The sequence below is a fragment of the Mirounga leonina genome, unplaced genomic scaffold (assembly GCF_011800145.1).
Source record: "Mirounga leonina isolate KUSES-001 unplaced genomic scaffold, KU_Mleo_1.0 Mir_176, whole genome shotgun sequence".
In the NCBI taxonomy this organism is placed as follows: Eukaryota; Metazoa; Chordata; class Mammalia; order Carnivora; family Phocidae; genus Mirounga; species Mirounga leonina.
Genome location: NW_023270454.1, coordinates 38987021 through 39006678, shown reverse-complemented (window position 1 = coordinate 39006678; position 19658 = coordinate 38987021). Strand labels below are relative to the sequence as shown.

The 19658-nt window shown below is 39.4% G+C and overlaps 1 protein-coding gene across 2 annotated transcripts in view; it reads right to left on the bottom strand.

Annotated features, from left to right (window-relative positions):
- SLC10A7 (solute carrier family 10 member 7) overlaps nucleotides 1-19658 on the bottom strand; it is a 257713-nt gene that overhangs the window by 27565 nt on the left and 210490 nt on the right. For both annotated transcript variants that reach the window (XM_035022950.1, XM_035022951.1), the window contains 3 exons: nucleotides 12360-12525; nucleotides 11354-11405; nucleotides 2776-2849 (listed from right to left, as the gene is read on the bottom strand). In XM_035022950.1, coding sequence (XP_034878841.1) covers nucleotides 2776-2849; nucleotides 11354-11405; nucleotides 12360-12525 — 292 coding nt within the window. The remainder of the gene's footprint in view (nucleotides 1-2775; nucleotides 2850-11353; nucleotides 11406-12359; nucleotides 12526-19658) is intronic.

Below are 19658 nucleotides of genomic sequence, written 5' to 3'. Positions count from 1 at the left end.
GCCAAGGCCATTCTAGTGATGCTGAGCCAAACACCCCTTGCTACAGGTAGAAATAAGGGTGCTGCTGGAACAAGGGCAATCCATGTCACCTCACTGAGATAAGTAGCAAAGAGGTCATATTTATAAAGGCTACCTGGGAGCCTGCAGGAAGGAAGCCAGGTATGATCAAGGCAATGATAGACTAGGCAGGTTGGAAGTAAAATTCCCGAATCTAAGAGCTAAGGAAACTGAAGCCTGGGGATGTCTCAGTGGAAGAGTGAGGACAAGTATTTAGGTCTTGCAATTCTAAGAGTGCTCACGGCTATCATGTTATGAAAATAACTAAGGATTTAGACTCTACGGTTACTTAGATTCCACGCTAGTACCTTATTGGAGGATCTAAGATCTATTTCATGGGAGAACACTGCAAATACAAAGTACATAAGCAGACAAAAGTCAAGTTAACTCAACCCTTTTTAGCAAAACAGCTACCTCTGACTGGTGTTCAGAGTCCCCGTTTGCCTGAAAATCAGGTTTCAGAAAGTGTCAAGAACAGAATAATATTGCTTTGAGATTAAGAAAAAGAAAAAGACAAAAAAGAAAAAGATCTAGTGGGTAGGTATTTTACTTATAGAAAAGGAAAGAATACTGATGGTGCTGCAGTATGCTTCTTGGGTTGAGCAATTTGCTCAACACGGTCAGCTCCAGCACAGAAGAACATCGTAGAGAGACAAAACAGCCATTTCGGTTTTCCAAAAGCAAACCCCTGGGAGTATCTGGGATTTAAAAGCGCATTGCATCTTAGGTCACGGGCTCATTTGATCTCTGGCTCTGGACACCTGAGGCACCTGGCAGCTCTTGCCTCTGGACCACCTACCTTTATAAGAGCCCCTTAGCTTTTAGGAGACCTGGAGCACTAGACATTACAGCAGAGTAACAGCACAGGGGTGGGGGTGGGGTTAGTGCAAGATGATTTCTTTGAAGTCAAAAATTAAACCACACCTATTTCATGAAAATCTAGAGGACAAGGGGTCAGGGGACTGGGACCCTGGAAACAGTAACACAGTCATAACTAATATAGTTACTGATAACTAATAACAACAGCTAGGCGGGCTACAGAATTTAGTCCCTCGCAGTCTACACACAGTGCAATGATTGTATACATTCTGCCGGGTACTGACTACCTATTATGTACAAATACTGTGCTGGGTACTTAACACATTTTATCTTTAATGTTAATAAACTTTATAAAGTGAGGATTATGCTACCCCATTTTACAGATGAGAAAGCTAAGTTTCAGGGAGGTTAAGTGATTTGTCCAGAGTCACAAAGTCAGGATTGGCATGTGGCTTCCAAAGCTCTCTCAACTTCGATTTAATGATATTATGAAGAAAGCCTAACAGAAATACTGCAAGGTACAGACATTCAATACAGTTAACCCTCGAACAACATGGGTTTGAACCACACGGGTCCACTTATATGTGGATCTTTTTTCGATAAACACGGTACAAGGCTGTAAATCTATTTTCTCTTCCTTATGATTTTCTTAATAACATTTTCTTTTCTCGAACTGATTTTATTTTAAGAACACAGTATATACATATAACATACAAAATATGTGTTAGTTGACTGTTACCAGTAAGGCCTCTCATCAATAGAAGGCTATTGGTAGCTAAGTTTTTGGGAAGTCAAAAGTTATATATGGATTTTTGACTATGCAGGGGGGTGGTTCCCCTAAGCCCCAACCTGCATTATTCAAGGGTCAACTAACTGTATGTTGTTTATTCAAATAAGCTGAAGCCCTAGATAGCAAGTGCTCCTTAAAGAGTCTGTCCAATTTCAAAATCATTTTCCAAACTTGGCAAGACTGACAATAGATTCTATCTAAACAAATATGCTTGGGGTTAGTAAAAACATTATGAAATGTCTTTTTTTTTTAGCTTACAGACTGAACTTCTTTAACATGAATAGACAGAGCAATGCCATGATTTTTCATTCTCTTAAGTGAGTCTCATGCCAAAATGTAAAGAAATTTTTAATGCAAGTTTTTACCACAATGTGATGACTACCTCAAGGAGTTTGTGAATGATGTATATTTCAAGAAGTTCCTGATTACTTAATGACTTTTAATGACTAAAAGCATGGATTCAGATTCCTGGGTAGGTTATAGGGATAATGCCACTACAATGGGTAAAGCTTAGTAGAAAACAGCAGTTTTCTTCTTGATCTACTTTAGTCCATTAAATAAATACATATTTCACTTTAGGTGCTAATCAGATTAAATTAATGATAACTATGTTGTGTTTCTTTATAGAAATAACATTCTGAAATGAACTTTAATGTCAGTATCAGATTAGAGTAACAATATCTCTACCTTGCTCCAAGCTCCCAAAAACTAAGTTAACATTTTCCAGGGGCAACTCTAGAGCCTTCCAAAGCCAAGTTTTTGCCCATTCCTTTTTAGAAGTTCCCCATCCTTCCCCATCCCTGCCACCCCCTCCCCCGGCTTTTAATGTTCACATTCTACATTGAAACCCTTTTATGAGAATCACAAACATAATTATAAATTAAGCTAAATCCTACACTATTAAATTTAGGCCTTCAAAAATTGGTTCAATCAAATAATGGTATTTAAAAGGAATGACCCATCCTCACCTTGCTTTTTTGTTCTTTATCTAACGGAGTGGACACTACTCCATTCCATTTAATTTGAAGAATTGCTTAAATTTCAAAATCATAAGATGTAACTGTCTGAGGATAATATAAAGTTGGTTTTTAACTCTGCGAATCACTTACCCAGTGTGAGGGATTTGTGTGTAGAACAGAAAATGATAGCCACAGTGTCTGCTGGTGTGAAACCCGAATTATTCCTAGGGGCAAAAAGAGTGTTTTACAAATACTTGTATAAAAAGCCTACTTAACACATCCTAAATCAAATGTAGTACCTACCTTCATGTTAACATCCTTTTGATCAATCCTGGTGACAGAAGTAATTCTATGCCCAAATGTAGAGAAGTGTCTGAATTTTTTAGAGAATCATTCCTGAGTCATTTATCCATGAAGAAAATGTCTTAAAAATGTGTGGTGGACACCACTTCTCCCCACTTCCCCATGCTCCTCTCCCTATCCCCCATTCCTAACCTCTGGCAACCACCAAGCTGTTCAAAAAATTTTTCATTTCAAAATGTTCTGTGTGTGGAATGATATGGTATGTAACCTTTTGGGATCGGCTTTTTCCCCTCAGCATTGACCCCTAGACATTCATCCAAGTTGCTGTGTGTATCAATAGTTTGTTACTTTTATTGCTAAATAGCATTCCATGATATGTATGTATCATAATTTGTTTAACCATTCACCTATGGAAGGACAGCGGCACTGTATCTAGTTATTGGTTATTAAAAATAAAGTTGCTCTAAAAAAATGTGTGGTGGAGGTCTCTGGCTTTGTGAAAATCATGCAGTGGGGACCTGTGTTAGCAAAGTTACTAGGCTATCACTTGATATTAATTCCAGTGGCTTGAAAGAGTTAATGTATCTCCATAATTGCTTCCCTCAAGAAGCAGCAGACCTTTCTGGCAGCAAACACACCCTTTGGAGGAATACATGGTATGAACAAAGATTTAACATCACATGTTTCAGTAAAAATAACAAGTTTTCATTCCTTGAGCTGTTACTGTGTATCAGATACTCCTCTAAGTTCTATACATTTGAAGAGAACTATCCCATAAGGTAGGCGATACAATATCCCTATGTTATATCAAATATGTTAAGCATTAAAAAAAAACCTCACTTAGCTAAAATCCATTAAGTGTTATGGGGACCAGTACTGGTGAATTTCATATTCAGATTTTCTATTTTAGAACACAAAGATTTAGAGAACCAGGAGCCAAAAGGATTAGAAATGTTGTTGTTGTTGTTGTTGTTGTTAGTGTGCTCGATATGTTAGAAACTATTTCTTCCTACAGAATCAGGATTTGAAGTTACAGTGAGTCTATTCATTCCCTGCCCTGAGTTAGCAAATGGAAAACACTCCAGAACCTGACTCTATTTGTATAATTGTGGATATAACAATCAATCCAATTTTTAAGGATCTCTAAAGAAAGTGATCCCACCGCTTTCCTTAGTAACCTCATCCTCACTATAACTTTCATTGGGAGAAAAATCTTCCCTAAATAGATCCACACATCCTGTTTTCTTTGTTATATATTCACTGGAGGGGAGAAGGGCCTCCTCCTCCTCCTCATCCCCGTGTTAAGAGAATATGAAAATTGCCCTTTGGTCTTCTCTCCTCTGAAAAGTCATGTGTGCTCATGCTTCCTAACCAGTCTTACCTCCTGCTCTTTTTGGATAACAACTTCCCAAACAGTTTTTGGTGTCTCACCTCAATTGAGGATTCTCATGGATATGCATCAGTTGAGTATAATAAGATTGCCTTACTGTTCCCACATTTTATTATCATATTTATATTGTGATATCACTTTTCCTTTTAAACACTGAACTACACGGCTGACATATTCCTTGATCCCTTTGTTCATCATGTATATATATACATATTAGGGAGATTGAGAAAGAAAGAAAAAAAGGGGGTGGGAGGGTTATGGCACCAAAGAAAAGGATTATCTCAAGCTTGGTAAGGAATGCGGGATAATGATGGAGCACACAGAGAATCTTCTTGAAGGAAATAACCATTGAGCTGGCTTTAAAGGACAGGTTTAGACGTGGATGGGTGTGTATTTCAGGTAAGGGGCAGTGAGACTGATATCTGGAGGTGAAGGGGGCAGTTGGCAAAGAGCAGACTCTTCAGGCTGACTTGAGTGCAGGGGCGCTGGTTTGTGACCAGCAGTGCGGACTTGACAAGATGGGCTAAGGAGGTTGGGAGGACTAACCACCCAGTGCAGTGTAAGAAAGACTGGTGATGATGAGGCTGGGCAGGAAGCAGAAAGCTGTCAGGGCCTGAAGAATCACAGTGAGGGCAGGGATGCTGGTAAGAGACATGAAGACAGAATTAAAGAACTTGTCAAATGTTGACCTCTGTGAAATATTCCCTCCCAGCAGCTTAAGAGCACAGGCTTTGGGGGAAGACCCAGCTGAATTTCAATCCAGACCATCCTTTTGCTTATATAGAAAATGGGGATAATACTGCTGATCTCTTAGGGGCCATTGCGAGGATAAATACCATTGTTTGTTAAGTATTTGGCACACTGCAAATGTTTAACACGAGCTAGCTGATCTTTTTATTGTTACTGTTACTTTGAGAGAGGAGGAAGAATGAAAGAAAAACAAGAAGCTTTGGGCACATAGGATTAAGAGCAGTACTAGGGCGTTAATGGAAATAGGGAAGGGAAGGGGAGGCCCAGTGGGGCCTGGGGAGGAGGCCAAGGAGCGAACAGAATTTGTATTAATGAGAGGGTACCGTTTTTTCAAGAACTCTGGTAAAGAGAAGAAAAAGGTCATGGGAATCTGAACGTGACCATGCAGAGATAGTGAAGACCCAGTGTAGAAACAACTGATGAAACCAGGTCCTTAGAGAGGTCAGAGAGGCCCAGGCTGTGGGATTAGCCTGAGAGGGCTTATTTTCTAGTCCGTGAACTGGACACAAAAGAAGACAGGGTGAGTGAAAAATATGGAAAATTTTCAGGTAGAGAATGGGAAAGGAAAGGCAATTTATGTCAGAGATTTTACTTTCTTTGTAAAGCATGAGGCACTTCACTCATCCACAGAGCTGGAGGTAATGCTGAGGCCTGGGAACCTAAGAGATTAGGAAAACTTGAAAGAGGCAGAGTGGGGAGTAGGAAATAGAGTCAATTCACAGTGAGTAAACCCCTTCGACAGGGATGAAGGCCCATCTGTGCTTGTGGAGCACGTGGCATCACAAACTGGCCTAGGTTGAGGCTGTTCTCCGGCCATGCTTGTGGTGTTGGTGACGCTGCAAAGGCCTTTGTAGTCTTTTGCTGCCCTTGTTTATAACCCATTGTTGCTGCATCTGGATCATGCAGTTCATTTTTTTTCCTCAAGAGTCTGGCAACACACTTCTCCTTTAGTGAACTTTGTTCTGCTTGATACCTTGCTCTTTTCCAGGCTGTAGCACATTTCGTGTGTCAAAATCTCTCTGGCCGAGAAGGCTCTGACTTAATCTGGCCTTGGCTGTCATGGGTCAGCAGCACTTACAGTGCGGCTAAGAAGCCTATCTGCCAGCCCTGCTTCCTCGTCCCGTTTCAGGTAAGGTGGCTGAAGCTAGGCCTGCGCGGGCAAGTTTCCAGCCCGATCTGCGTTGGAACAGTGCCCTACGGTCTACTGACACAGGGTCCATCAGTGGGGAGGGAGTATCAGCACATAAAAATGGACCACTGAAGGTTAAAACAATATTCTCCCTAAATCCTCCATCTGTAGAGAAGCAGACTGCTCCATAACCTGGGCGGTGGGGAAAGCCAATAGAGCAAATGCCCACCGAGGCCTCTGTTCACGAAGAGGATGGTGCTGATGAATGACCACAGCAGGAAACACTGAGCATTCTTCTAAGCCCTCTACTCCCAGTATTTCCTTCTTCTTGGAACGGCCTTATAAGCCCGAGGGTACTACTATTGCTTGCTTCTTCCGAAAAGGGAACTTGAAGTACGACAAGGGTAGACAACTTCTCTCAAGTCACACACCGCCAGTAAGTAGGCTGCCCCAAACTGGAGACAAGCCTGCTTTCTGAGAAGGAAATTAAGAAAACGAAAACAAAAACCGAAACACGGCCACACACTTCAGTGGATGTGAGCCGCTACCTTGGTAAGGTAGGTAACCTTCCTTCGGCCACGCTCTGTCAAGCGGTGGCCTAAGGGCCGAAAGTCATGACAACACCCAGAAAAAGGACGCATCCTGTGCATTATATTTAAATGGTAATGACTATAATTATTTTCAGTGATTAACGTCTCTATTGTGTCTGTTCACACTCTTGAAAGGAATCACATTACTATTTATTTTCTAACTCTACCTTATCTCTTTTTAATATTGATTTTCTTTTTATCCTGTTTTTATAATTCTTTTGATCACTTTGGCTCCCCTTGAGATGTTTATTTCCTTTTCTTCCCAACTGGTCTTTTTATGCTCTTTTACAAAGCTTTCAATCAGTGTTTTCCACGTAATATTTATCTTGCCTTTCTCTGCAGTATTCACAAAGGAAAACATGTCAGAAGGTTTTACTAGTAGAATCACAGAATGTGGAGCAGAAAAGGTCCTCTGAGAGAGTTCCATCTAAGCCCACTGTTTTCAGAGGAGGAAACTTCCATGTGAAATACTTTCTTTTGTTAACCTCTGTACCTGTGTTTTGTCTTTACTTAATTTTAGGAGAAGCCCTCATCTGTCATTAGTTGTGTGCCATTAAACAAGTTACCCAGAGCTCTGTGGCTTAGTTGCCTCACGTCTGAAATGGTAAGACTTACCATTAATACTAATACCTGCCTTCTTCCCCTCCCTCCCTCGCTCCCTCCCACCACCTCCTTCCCTCCCGGGGCTACAATGAGCAGCCAATTGAGACATCTGATTAAAAATGTACTGAGACAGGGATGAAAACACCTATACAAATATTCAAAATTTGTTTTCTTCTTTTTTTCTTTCTCAATAGTTTCTTTTGTCACTCCAGTGATACTCTGGGTTTCTATTACTCTAGTTATCAGCTTTCCAAACTGTCTTTTATGTATTTTTTAAAGGCTCACAATTACTGCTTTCTTTTTCTTAACCTTTTCAACACTTTATTTTAACTCTGACAGCTTCCCCAGGTTGCAGACTGTGGACAGGGTACTCTGGACAACTGACTCTTGGTTTGATGAATCAGCTCGTCTCCTAGCATCTGTGACAGTGTAACATCAAAGAGAATGTACTACGAAGCTAGAAATGCTAATTTCCTCTCTTCCATCATTAGTTTGTGCAATAATATAGATAAACTGTTTTGGTATAATAAATATTGGACAGTTGCTAACATTTATTGAGCACTTAATATACGCTAGGGTTGTGATGAGGACTTTCTGTGCATACTATTCATTTCACCAAATGACTCTGTGAGGTAGGTCCTATTACTATCTCCATTTTATAAATGAGGAATGACAAAAGTCACAAAGTTATTAAGTAGGATTGAAACTCATGTCTGTCTGACTCTAGAATTGGAATTTTTAACCCTGACATTATTCTGTCGACACATAAGGACACAGAGTAGTAACTCTAAAATGTATTTTAAATACTCAAAGTAGTAGTTCACATGCCAGACACTAGAAAGCTAACACATCAGGTCAGTAGATCCAAGAAATGTTAACCAGGTAAGAGGAGTGTTGTAGGAAAGTTGAATTTTCTCAGCTCGTCTCTCCTGGTTTATGCTAAACTTCCATCATCAGGGGTCACTGGCATACTGTATAAAAAAAGAAAGACTGATTTCCACGCTGAGGTTTTTGTCTCTTGATATCTGGACGGGTTTTAGATTTAATGAATCGGTAAGAAAAAGATGAAAAACAAACCATAGGCCAATTTCACTAATTTTAAGTAGAAAGAAACAAAAAATAGGAAGAGAAAATGAAACTCAGCAGAGTATAAACCAATGGGTCCTAGTTCACACTCTTGGTGTCTTTGACTAATTTGTTTGTGTGAGTGAACTTGAAGAATCCAGTTAAATACTCTCTACAGATTCCCTAACCAAAACAAGCACTTAGGAATTTTAAAAGTAATTGAAGTAGTTTAGTGCAGTGGAAGAAGTGTGGGCAAATGTCAAATGGAAATGGATTTCAATTCCACATGTACTCTTTGCCATCTGTTATTAAACTACTGAAATCTGATTTTAGGCAAGCTATTAAACTAAACTACTCTAAGTACTACTCTAAGTACAGGTCCTCATCAGCCAAACAGCAACAAAAAGGTATCTTTGTTGTCAGACTTTCATGAAAGAACATACATATAGTCCCTAGCACAGTGCCTGCCACAGAGCCTGGCTCCGTTAACATATCTTTTATTGCTCCAATAAAATCCTTAGTTAGGCACAAATGAGGTCTCTCATAGTTAAAAAAACAAAACAAACAACCATCTTCTGAATTTTGTTCAATTGAAAAATTCCTGATTTTTAATGGCACATTTTGGGGAGGGGCATGATTATAGCCACTCCTTATTCTGCTGTTTATCAAAGAATGTGCATGTCTGACCACTGGTTGAGCAAGTTCAAAATGCAAGAGAACTTCGTTGAATAAAAGGGCCTTAAGATCTCAAGGCCTTCTGCAAATCCAGTCTACTCCACACTGAAAATTCTCACTTTTAATTCAACCAGTTGTGACAGCATCCCGGCCCCACCCCTCCTTCAGCCATTCCAGCAGCGGCCATTCTGTGCTTTTCAGCACGTTTTTAGTCACTGACCGGACATCTGCATCCTACCCAGTCTGACAGGATAGGAGGAGAGGCTCTGATATGACTTCTGCCCCAAGGACCAGCACACAAACAGCCGGTGAAAGGCAAACATCTTTTCTAGGGTGACATAACAAACCGTTTACAAAAAGAACTTTAAAATAGCTCCGACTCCTACACTACCCATTTAAGTCACATTTTCTCGGTGTCTTAATGGCTCCAGGCTTCCCTCTTACTTTATAAATCACAACCACAAGCCAGGGAAAATGGTTCAGATTACACCAATCAATAAATTTCTATTGACTGCTGACAATCAGCCTCATGCTATGCCAAGTGCTGTAAGGGCCAAGTGCTGAACACGAGGCCTGAACAACTCGGCCACTGTTTCGATCTCAGAAACAACCTGGACCAGGCCATCTGCGTGGCGCAGTCGGTTAAGCGTCCAACCCCTGGTTTTAGCGCAGGTCATGATCTCGAGGTCCTGAGATCCAGCTCTGCGTCAGATTCTGTGCTAAGCGTGGAGCCTGCTTCAGATTCTCTGTCTCCCTGTCCCTCCCCACTGCTCGCGTGTGCATGTGCACACTCTCTCTCCAAACAAAAACAAAAACTAAAACAAAAACCCTGGGCCTTTTCCCTTGTGCCAACTCATTGCCATCACCTGGCAATCTGGCCTAAGCCTGCCTTTCTAGTTACTGTTATTATTTTTTAATCTTTTTCTGCTCCTATTGTCCCACTGTGTGTGTGTGTGTGTGTGTGTGTCCCACACTTGCATTATTGGGTTTTTTCCCCACCAAGAAGCTCCTCTCTGCATCTCGGTTTGGTGGTCTGCTGAAATAATTAGCCATTCTTTATAACTCATGTCAAATCCCATCTCTTCCACGAAGCCTTGCTCTACCACTCTCTCTGGAAGTGCTTTTTCCTTTGAATTGACTACAGGTTGGCTTACTGTCCACTGAGAGGACACTTAGTTATCAGACATATATCTAGTCTACAAACTCATGCAAGGTCAGAATCATCTCTTCTTTGTAGTCCTCAATGTGGTAACTTCCTCATACTGAAGGCTTAAGTAATACCGGTTGAATGTACAATACTGGTGGAAGAAACTGCATTAGAGGTGAGCCTTTAAGAACAGGAAAGATGAACTAGGGCACAGAGACCAATTTAATGAGGATAGCCTAAGCAAGGAACAGAAATGAGAATGCATGAGGTTCCTCCAGGGAACGGCAAAGATTTTCCCCTTAATCTAAAGCTTAGACAGCATGAATGCTGTGGTTCACTTAGCCCCCCCAAAATGAACTTCATTCTACAGGAACCCTTGAAGATCTCTGATAAGAGCTATTAGGAATCTATTGTGATAAGAGACTATTATGAGAACTTTGAGTTATTGGAAGTAGTATGAAATGCATAAGAAAAATTCATTTTAGAAATGAAGATACTTGTAAGATATCCACTGCAACAGTCCAGGGAGAAAAGAGGCAACAAGAGCCTGAATTAGGGAAGTGGCTTTGGGAGCACAAAAAATACTACAGAGGCAGGACCAAGACATTTTAAAAATAATGATTCCAGTCTGAGTAACCATGTGGATGGTGATTCCATTAACAATAAAGAAATGAGAGAGAAAGAGGAAGTACTGGGGAAAAAATTTAATTCCATCTTGAGACTGAGGTCTTCTTAAGACAGGTGAAGATATCTAAATAGTTAGTGATAAATAGTGCTGGAACTCAGGAAAAACATTGGAATGGAAGGTCTAGGCTTGAAAATCATCAGCAGGAAGCTGCCAGCTCGAGCCAGCAGAATGGAGGAGGAGGCCACCCAAGCACATGAGGCAAGCAGATGACACAAGGGCCACGGACAAACCCTTCGGGAATGTCTACAACCTGAGGGTGGCAGGAGCAAGATGGAATGGTCAGGAGACTGGAGAAACACTAGAATAGCATAGGGGCATAGAAGCCAAGTACGCAGCACGATTCGTCGTTTAGAAAACTAACAACCGTAAGAGCTACCGTACCACTTACCTTGTTGAAAAGAGGAAGGTTAAAAGCATAAAACTCAGCTGAATCGAAAATACTGAAAGAGAAAAGATCGAATCTAAATTAGGGGTATAAAAATATCTGTAGCGTAGTTACTGGTATGCTTAGTTTTATCTTCAACGTATGGGATAGCAAGTAGGAAAACAGACACACACTGCTAAACCAATAGAATCACTGAAGTTAGTGGGGCTGAACTTGTTCTTATGGAAGATATCCCCAGGCATCTGGTATGATGTCTACTACTCTGCAAATCTAAAACCCTCCTTGATTTGAGACTTGGCTATTTAATTTGTTCAATTTAGAAAGAGCTGGTTTATGCTATGGGTATTCACAGCAAATAGCATGACTGCAGTAGGCATCTAATACATATTTTGGAATAAGTCATTTTGATTTTAATAACAAAAGATTCTTAGGCATTATAATTACAAAGTTGTCTTTAGTATTACAGGATAAACGGAACAAAAGGCTGATACTTGATCCTTTCAGTTTACTTGCATTTCATAGTTTGCCACTTCTTAAACTGAAATGGTACTACCTTGGGTGTATTTTAATAGAAAAGATGATGTAAATATCCACCTTTTAACTAACTCAGCCAAATATTAAACTTTGAAAATGACAGTATTTAGTAAATAAATCCTACTTTGAACTCACAATAAAGGGTAAGATTAGCTCAAAGTTATAGTAAAATAAATTGGCAAAAAAGTGCTCAATCTAACATTTGAATGTGACAGATCCCATGGCTTCTTTCATCTGGCATCAACTATTATAAATCAAACATAAAAACCAAAGGACATTAAATCATAAATACATGACTGATGTCTTCTTAAAGAACAGACACACATGTTAAAGTCACTGAGCACATATAAGATGAAGCTCAGTATTCCTTTCTAATCAAATTAACATTCAAAATGAACTTAGGGGACACAAATTGCTACGCTTTGCTCCTGAGAAGACTGAGGGGATGGCAAGAACGTTCCCTCTTCCAACTTACTTATGAACAGTATGAGAATAAGGCTGAATTTATCCAGGTCAATATTTGGGTTAGAGAACGTGTCGCAGAAGGTGGTGTAGATGATCATGAGGAGCACGCTGCTGCTGACGGCACCAAAAGGCGGTTTCTTTCTTTCAAGCCAATCCTTGATGTGTCTTCGGACAATCTGAAATACAGAGATCAACAGGTTGCCTCTTTTCGGAGATGCAGAGAGTTGAGTCGGGCATCGCAAAGTGATTCTGACAGCAGAAAGACATAAAGGAGAGAGAATAATTTGGATGAAGGCCACAGTGGATTTCAAAGCTTCCCTGCCACACCACTCTTCTTCTGGGGGATTTAACATTTGTAGTTAACTTCCACTGGTGGCCATAATGAGAGTATATTTTCAACTGCATTCAAATCCATCCTTAATCATGCCAAATGCTCTTTGCTAGCTGTCACTGAGACGTGCCCATTAAGCCTCCCCGAAGTTTATCTCCTCTGCTGATCCTAATGGATGTGTGTAATTATCACAGTCCCCTTTGCCTCAATAGACAATTCCAAGTGCAACTTTGGGAATCTTAAAAATCTGACATCTTCAAGAATTTCAAGACAGTAGATAATCGAAAGTGATCCATGGAAGGTATTAATATTTAAAATGCAAGCAAAGCACCAGAAGTTTTTAATTAAATTATAACTCATGCTTGAAAAGCAAAAGTGCATGTGTTGTGGGAGTTTAAATAATTCAAACTCTGAATATCTAGAGTTTTTGTGAATCCAAAGACAAATGCCATTTGCATGCTTTTAGAATTCTAGAATTAACACTTAAAAATGAATAAACCTGTCCTAACTCTCCTACAAAAGGATGAGTGAATGAAGTTATACAGCAATCCTCTCTTCTTTAAAAATCAAATCAGATATTTAAAATCAGGACAGGTTGATTTTGGTGATAACTTTTGCTTGGATATAAAAGTGAACCACTCTACTTAAAACCTTACACTTTTGAAAGAAGCCGAACAAACCCTGTAATAAGAACTGTGGTTGAGACATATTAAGTTTCGAGTCACTCATTATCCTGCATAATTGAACATGAGATTTCACAACAGGCTGAATTACCATGACCCATTAGCAATAATGAGGTCAGGGAACTTCTCCTGACAAGGCTGATGGGGTTCTGTCATCTTCTACTCTGTGGCTAAAAAGGTTTAATTTGCAACGGAGCATGCCTTCACAGATACTCAAGAACAAAGTAAACTACTCTCAAGAGAACATTTGAACAAATGGCTATTAGATCAACTTCATCCATTCTCAAGGACTCAGTAAGTGAAACTCTAGTATTAATAAAGGAAATACTGGCAGAAAGCTGACAAGTTGGTACAAAGTACAGGAATAACACCTTGAAGGCTGGGTGGGCTGGGAATGAAAGAGAAACAGTGCTTTTTATATATGTAGACAAACAGTGGTTAAATATTTAAAAAAAAAAAAAGACCTTGTAATTAAAATTACAGCTGGATTTATAAAAAAAACTTACGGTTTTTCTTTTTGTAGATGTGATCCCAAATCATAGTAATTTATTTTATTCATTTCTTTCTTTAAGGTTAAAATGAACTAAGGGATAGGGATGCCTGGCTGGCTCAGTCGGTAGAGCATGGGACTCTTGATCTCAGGGTTATGGGTTCAAGCGCCACGCTGGGCACAGAGATTACTTAAGAAAACTGCAGTAAGGTAGAGAAAAGTAAGAGCAGTTCTGCCACACAATGTTATTGGGCTGATGCATTAGAACACAAATTTTGGATAATAGTGCTTGAGGTACCCAGATGGCCCATGTTCAGGTATGTCCCCGTGGGAGTAATTGCTTACTAGAAGGCTACAGAGAAACTTCATTTAAGAGGTTATTTCATAATCTATTATGTTTGGTAGCATAAAACTAGTAGTTGCCCAAATTTAAGACAACTCAACTCCTTAAGGAAATAAAATAAATGGAAGTTACACAGAGTTACTGAAATTGATGCTGTCCTCCAACCGTGTTTTAATATACAATGATTAAAGACACAAAAGTCCTTTCTCTGCAAATAGTTTATAGAATGTATGATACCAATTCCCAAAGTAGAGTGTCGTCTTCTACCACCAGTGACCCCACTGACAAAATAAACAGATAAATATGAATGAAGTATAACTGAAAGTCAAAGCCATTTTAAAAACCAAGACAAATCTCTAATCATCAATCTACTTTATAAGCTGCAATTTGACTTAGTTGACCTAATTACCTCTTTGTTCAGTACGAAGTACTCAGAGTCTCAGAGTATAGAATGACTCTTTCAATATGGCAGGAAACATGGACTCCTAAGTCCTGCATCCTCTTAGCCAAAATGTCTTTCTTCTAAACACATCAATGTGTTAATGCTGGATACTTAATCTTGATAAAGGAAACAACTAGAAAGTTGGAAATTGGACAGACCCAAAAGCGAAGCAATAACCCGAGGGGAAAACAGATCATCTTTCACTGTTTTTAGTCTTGTAGTGATGTTTGTCTGTGTTTTCTAAGCAAACCCATTTTATAGCTTTGCCAGGCCCCATAGAGCTTTTCTATCTGCTTCTAAAATTAAATTCACAAAGCAGCTGCTTTTGCAACAGTGTAGCAAGAAAAGTGTTAAAATCTTTCATAAACTACTGGGTGAAGTCACATTGATATGCTTTAAAGATACGCTGTGGATATAAACGTCAGGAAACCTCATCTTCTCTTCATTCAGCCACTAACACTTCAATACAATCATCCTCCATTTGTCAAGAATCTATGTCATTTTAAAATTCTCCAAATTTCTTTGCCTTGTAGAAACATTTAATAACCTTATAGGAAACAAGCCTTTGCTGGCGATAGCAACCCAACCTGATACAGACGCCTCAGAATTCCCTCTTCAGGGGTGGTGGGGGGACAGTCAAGATGAGGTGGGAAAAAGCATCTTGATAAGGTGACCAGCTGTAGCTTTCTTCAGGATCTATACTAATTCATTTGCACTCATAGCTCACAGAAAGTTAGGCATTCAACATTAGATGACAAATCCTCGTTGACTTGCTGTTCCCCATGGAGTGGGAAGGAAAAACATCTTCCTCAGGAAGCTCTTTATTGCCTCACTTTCTTCATTTTGATTTTCTCTATTTTAAATTAAACACCAGGAGAGCTTAGAAGGGAAACTTAGACTTGAATCCCAGTACTTTTAATAAGCTGAGCCACATATCAATTACTGTATGACCTCCACGCTGGAAACCTGAGAAAATATGTCTTAGGTGAGGAATGTTTATATACTGAGATAACTGAGAAATGTAATATCCATCATTTTAGTTTTCTCCAATTTTTTTCTGGGGCATTTTCTTGCTTTTTTTCCTTCTACTCTGTCTTTATATTTATAAATTGATTTTTGAGTGGGGATATGTGATGGATAATTTTTCATATTAAGTCTGAATTTTAAAGATTTATTTTTCTTCAAGGTGACTTCAGATTGTTTCTTCAAGTTTTATCTTCTATTCCACTGAATCCATATATTTTCATAAAGTGTTTGCTTTTTCTTTAATAGTCTGTTGAAATGTATAGCCAGGGATATGAAATCAAATCCAATGTATATAACACTTTTCTTTAAAAATATTTTTTATTAAATATTGAGTAGATTCAAAATAATATCCAAAAAGTATAAACAGTAAAAATACATGGGATACAGTAAACACCCATCATCTACTAAAGTATTACTTAAATTGTCTGCAGATATTATCCTGCTCAGTTTATAGTTTAAAACAAAGGCACAGAGAGCCCAAACAACTGGCATAAAATGTTAAAAAGTCATTGAGGAGGGGTGGGGGTATGAGCAAGGAATATGACCTCTACCTCCTGAGGCAACAGAGCATCATGGTTAAAGGTATGGCCTTTGGAGCTTCTTTTTTTGTAATCTTGCGCAAATCCTTAACTTTCCTGTGCCTCATCTGTAAAATGGATCCAGTAGTAGTCATAGGAAGATTAAGTTATTAAATAAATATAAAATGCTTTAGAACCAGGGCCTGTACATGGTGAATAATGGCTATTCTTATTTCCAAGTCCTGATTTGGTGATGTTTCTATCACACACTGTTTACCAGGATATCCCACGGCATGATGCAACAGCGCCTTTTCTCTCAGAGCACTTCAAGTGAAGCAATGAAAATAGTTCATATCAAATATAATTTTATAAATGCAAAATCTTGCCAGCATTAATAACATTATCTTCAGCTTTAGCTTAAGACTGTTTAATATGAAAAGCCAGCCTCAAAAATTTACAGAAAAAAGGTAGGGCTTAGCACGCTGTTTTTAAAAAAATGTTTTTCAAAGGTGGTAGAAGTTCTAGTTTGTTAACATTTATTCTTAAATCTCTCAATATAATGAGTGAAATAAGTAATTATCACAAGGATTTAGATGTATCGAAGGGTTTATCAGGAAAAAAAGAAATATTACAATAACACATGTTTTGTTTCTTTCTAGAACTGGCAGATGATGCAATCTCTCAACCATCTATGGAAAGACTTACTTCACACCATCACAGCATCTTTGAGCTAGAAGACATGAGACTCATTGTTCTACAAATGAAGCAAGTGAGGGCTAGAAGTTGTGTGTATAGTCAGGCAGTGGCAGAAATCAAACTAGACCCTACATCACATTGCAGCCAGTCAATAATGAGTCCAACCAGAAAGAAGTACTGTATGGGGAAAACACAGAAAAATAAAATAAAATGAACTCTCAGAAACATAAGTAAAAAATTAAATAATGAAGCTTTATTATGACTAGAAGATTAAGGAAAATATTTTCAACTCTTCCTTCCTGGTCTTTTTCTTCTCCTTCTAGTTCCCATTGTTTATTTAAAAGGTAATGATAAAATCCCCTTTTAAAAGATATACACACAAATCTAGAGAAATATTTATTTTCATAATGTGCCACCTCTAGTTACAATCAAGAGATGAGACTACCTTGCCTGGGCTCCTTCCCCTGAAGTAGTACATATGAGTACTTCTAACAAGGTCCTCAGAGATCACATAACAAAGTTTAGGTAGGTCGACTGATTACATACGAATACAGAGAGAAAAGAGCAGAAAAGGTCCCTGGTATCATAGAGCTTATATTCTCGTTTAAGAAGATAAATAGGAAAAACGACAAACAAATCAACAAGAGGAAGATCACGACCCTGAGTAGAGGTTTAAACTGGATGATATGACACTGACTATTGGGCAGCCACTGGAGGAGGGGTAAGGAAGGTCTTTCCGAGTAGGTGAAAGGTGAGGTGTTCCAAGCAGAAGGAACAGCTGGTACAAAGTTTTTAAGGCAGGATCAAAGCTGGCATGTTTGCGAAACAGAAGCAAAGTCAGGGAGACCCAAGTGCAATGGGCAAGTGGGAGAGTATTAGGGTAAGTAAAAGAGACCTGAAAATACAAGACAGGGTGAAATAATCTTCTAAGGAAGTACAGTAGGATTTCTAGGAAGTGTTAAGTGACATTTTAAATTTGGGGTCATAAATTTGAAACAAGATGAGACCAATTAGGTGTTTCTCTCTAGTAAAGCTGGAGATCTAGGTAAAATAGCTACTGGGGGGGGCTCCATGAGGGTAAATTTGAAGTTTTTTTCAGCCAATCTTTTTATACAGCTCACACCCTTTTTTTTTTTTTTTTTTTTTGACAGAGAGAGAGACACAGGGAGAGAGGGAACACAAGCAGGGGGAATGGGAGAGGGAGAAGCCCCGCCGAGCAGGGAGCCAGATGCGGGGCTCGATCCCAGGACCCTGGGACCATGACCTGAGCTGAAGGCAGACGCTTAACGACTGAGCCACCCAGGCCCGCCTCACATCCTACTTTAGAGTAAACTACTAAATATACTAATCGTCTCTGCTTCTCAGAAGATCCCAGATCAATTATAATCGCTCCTGATGAATATTATGAATCAAGTACCATGCGAGAACTGGTATTTAGTCTAGAACGGGGGAGTCAGAGCAGGTCGACTGCACACCAGAGGGTATCTTTGTACTGAGTCTTAAGGAATGAGTAGGAGTTTGCCGGCAGGAAAGGCACAAACCTCAAACTGAAAGGCAGGGGGCAGTGAAGGGGCATGGCCAGGTGAGGGAGTGGTGCGCATGAGGCCTGGCACAGGAGGTGCCATTAGGAAGGGGATGGTGGGAGGTGACACTGAAGCAGCAGGGTGGGGCTAGACTGTGAAGGGCTTTGTGGGCCACACAAGGAATGGGCGGGGGTGGGTGGGCATTTTTAAGGGGAAGAACAACATTTGATTTTTCTTAGGGCTTTCCTGGAGGCAGTGAAGACATTGGCTAGGAATGAGAAGAGGCTCACAGCAGAGAGATTGGAAGTACAGTAATTTAGACGAGAGATGACTAAGTTGTGGCATCCTCTATGGCGGTGTGGATGAGGTCGCAGATACCAGATGTGAAGGACTTCTGCGGCAGAAACGGAGGCATTTAGTGATCGCCTGGATGTAAGGGAGTGAGGATGTACAGAAAAAGAGGAGGCAGGTGGTTTCTAAAGGTGGAGACATAGGGCTGTGATTATTAATTCCTAAGACTAGAATACAGGAGGTGGGCAGGTAGATACAAATACGTTTTCCTCTTTGAAAAAAGCCATTAAAGGACTTTGGTACTGGAAGAATTTTTAAAACCACCTATATTACTTTTTGACTACCTTTACTATTTTATAATTTACCGTAATACTTCACTACTGGGCGAGCAATGATGAGCAATCTAACAATTCATTATTCTCTCTGGATACATATTCTTAATTACATAAATTATGTAACTATATATGTAACTAAGTGTACATATAACTATATATAAAAATATGTATATATATCATTGAATAGTTTAGATAAAGGTATTTTTTTTTGTCCATTATGTTTGAAGCCAAACATTTATTATCAAAGAGATATTTCCAAGATACAATAAGAAAAGAATGTGTGAGCCTTCAGTTATATGGAATTATTTTCAGAACCAAGAAAATAAGTATGGGTTTAAACTAATAGTAGCCACAGCTTAAACTGTCTAGAGCTGAGAAAGGCAGGTAGGTTCTGTTATGCCTCTGTAAGACAGCATTTCCCTTACCGATCATAGAACTCACCCATTCATTCCCTCACTCACCCATTCCATACATTATTTATTGGGTGCCGATCATCTGGGTATGTAATGGTAAACAAAACAAATATGGTTCCTGTACTCATGAAGCTTACAGTCTAATGGGGGAGACAAACAGGTCACAAGCAAGCAAAAGGTAAGTATACATTGTAGCAAAGGACAAGAAAGGAATCAAG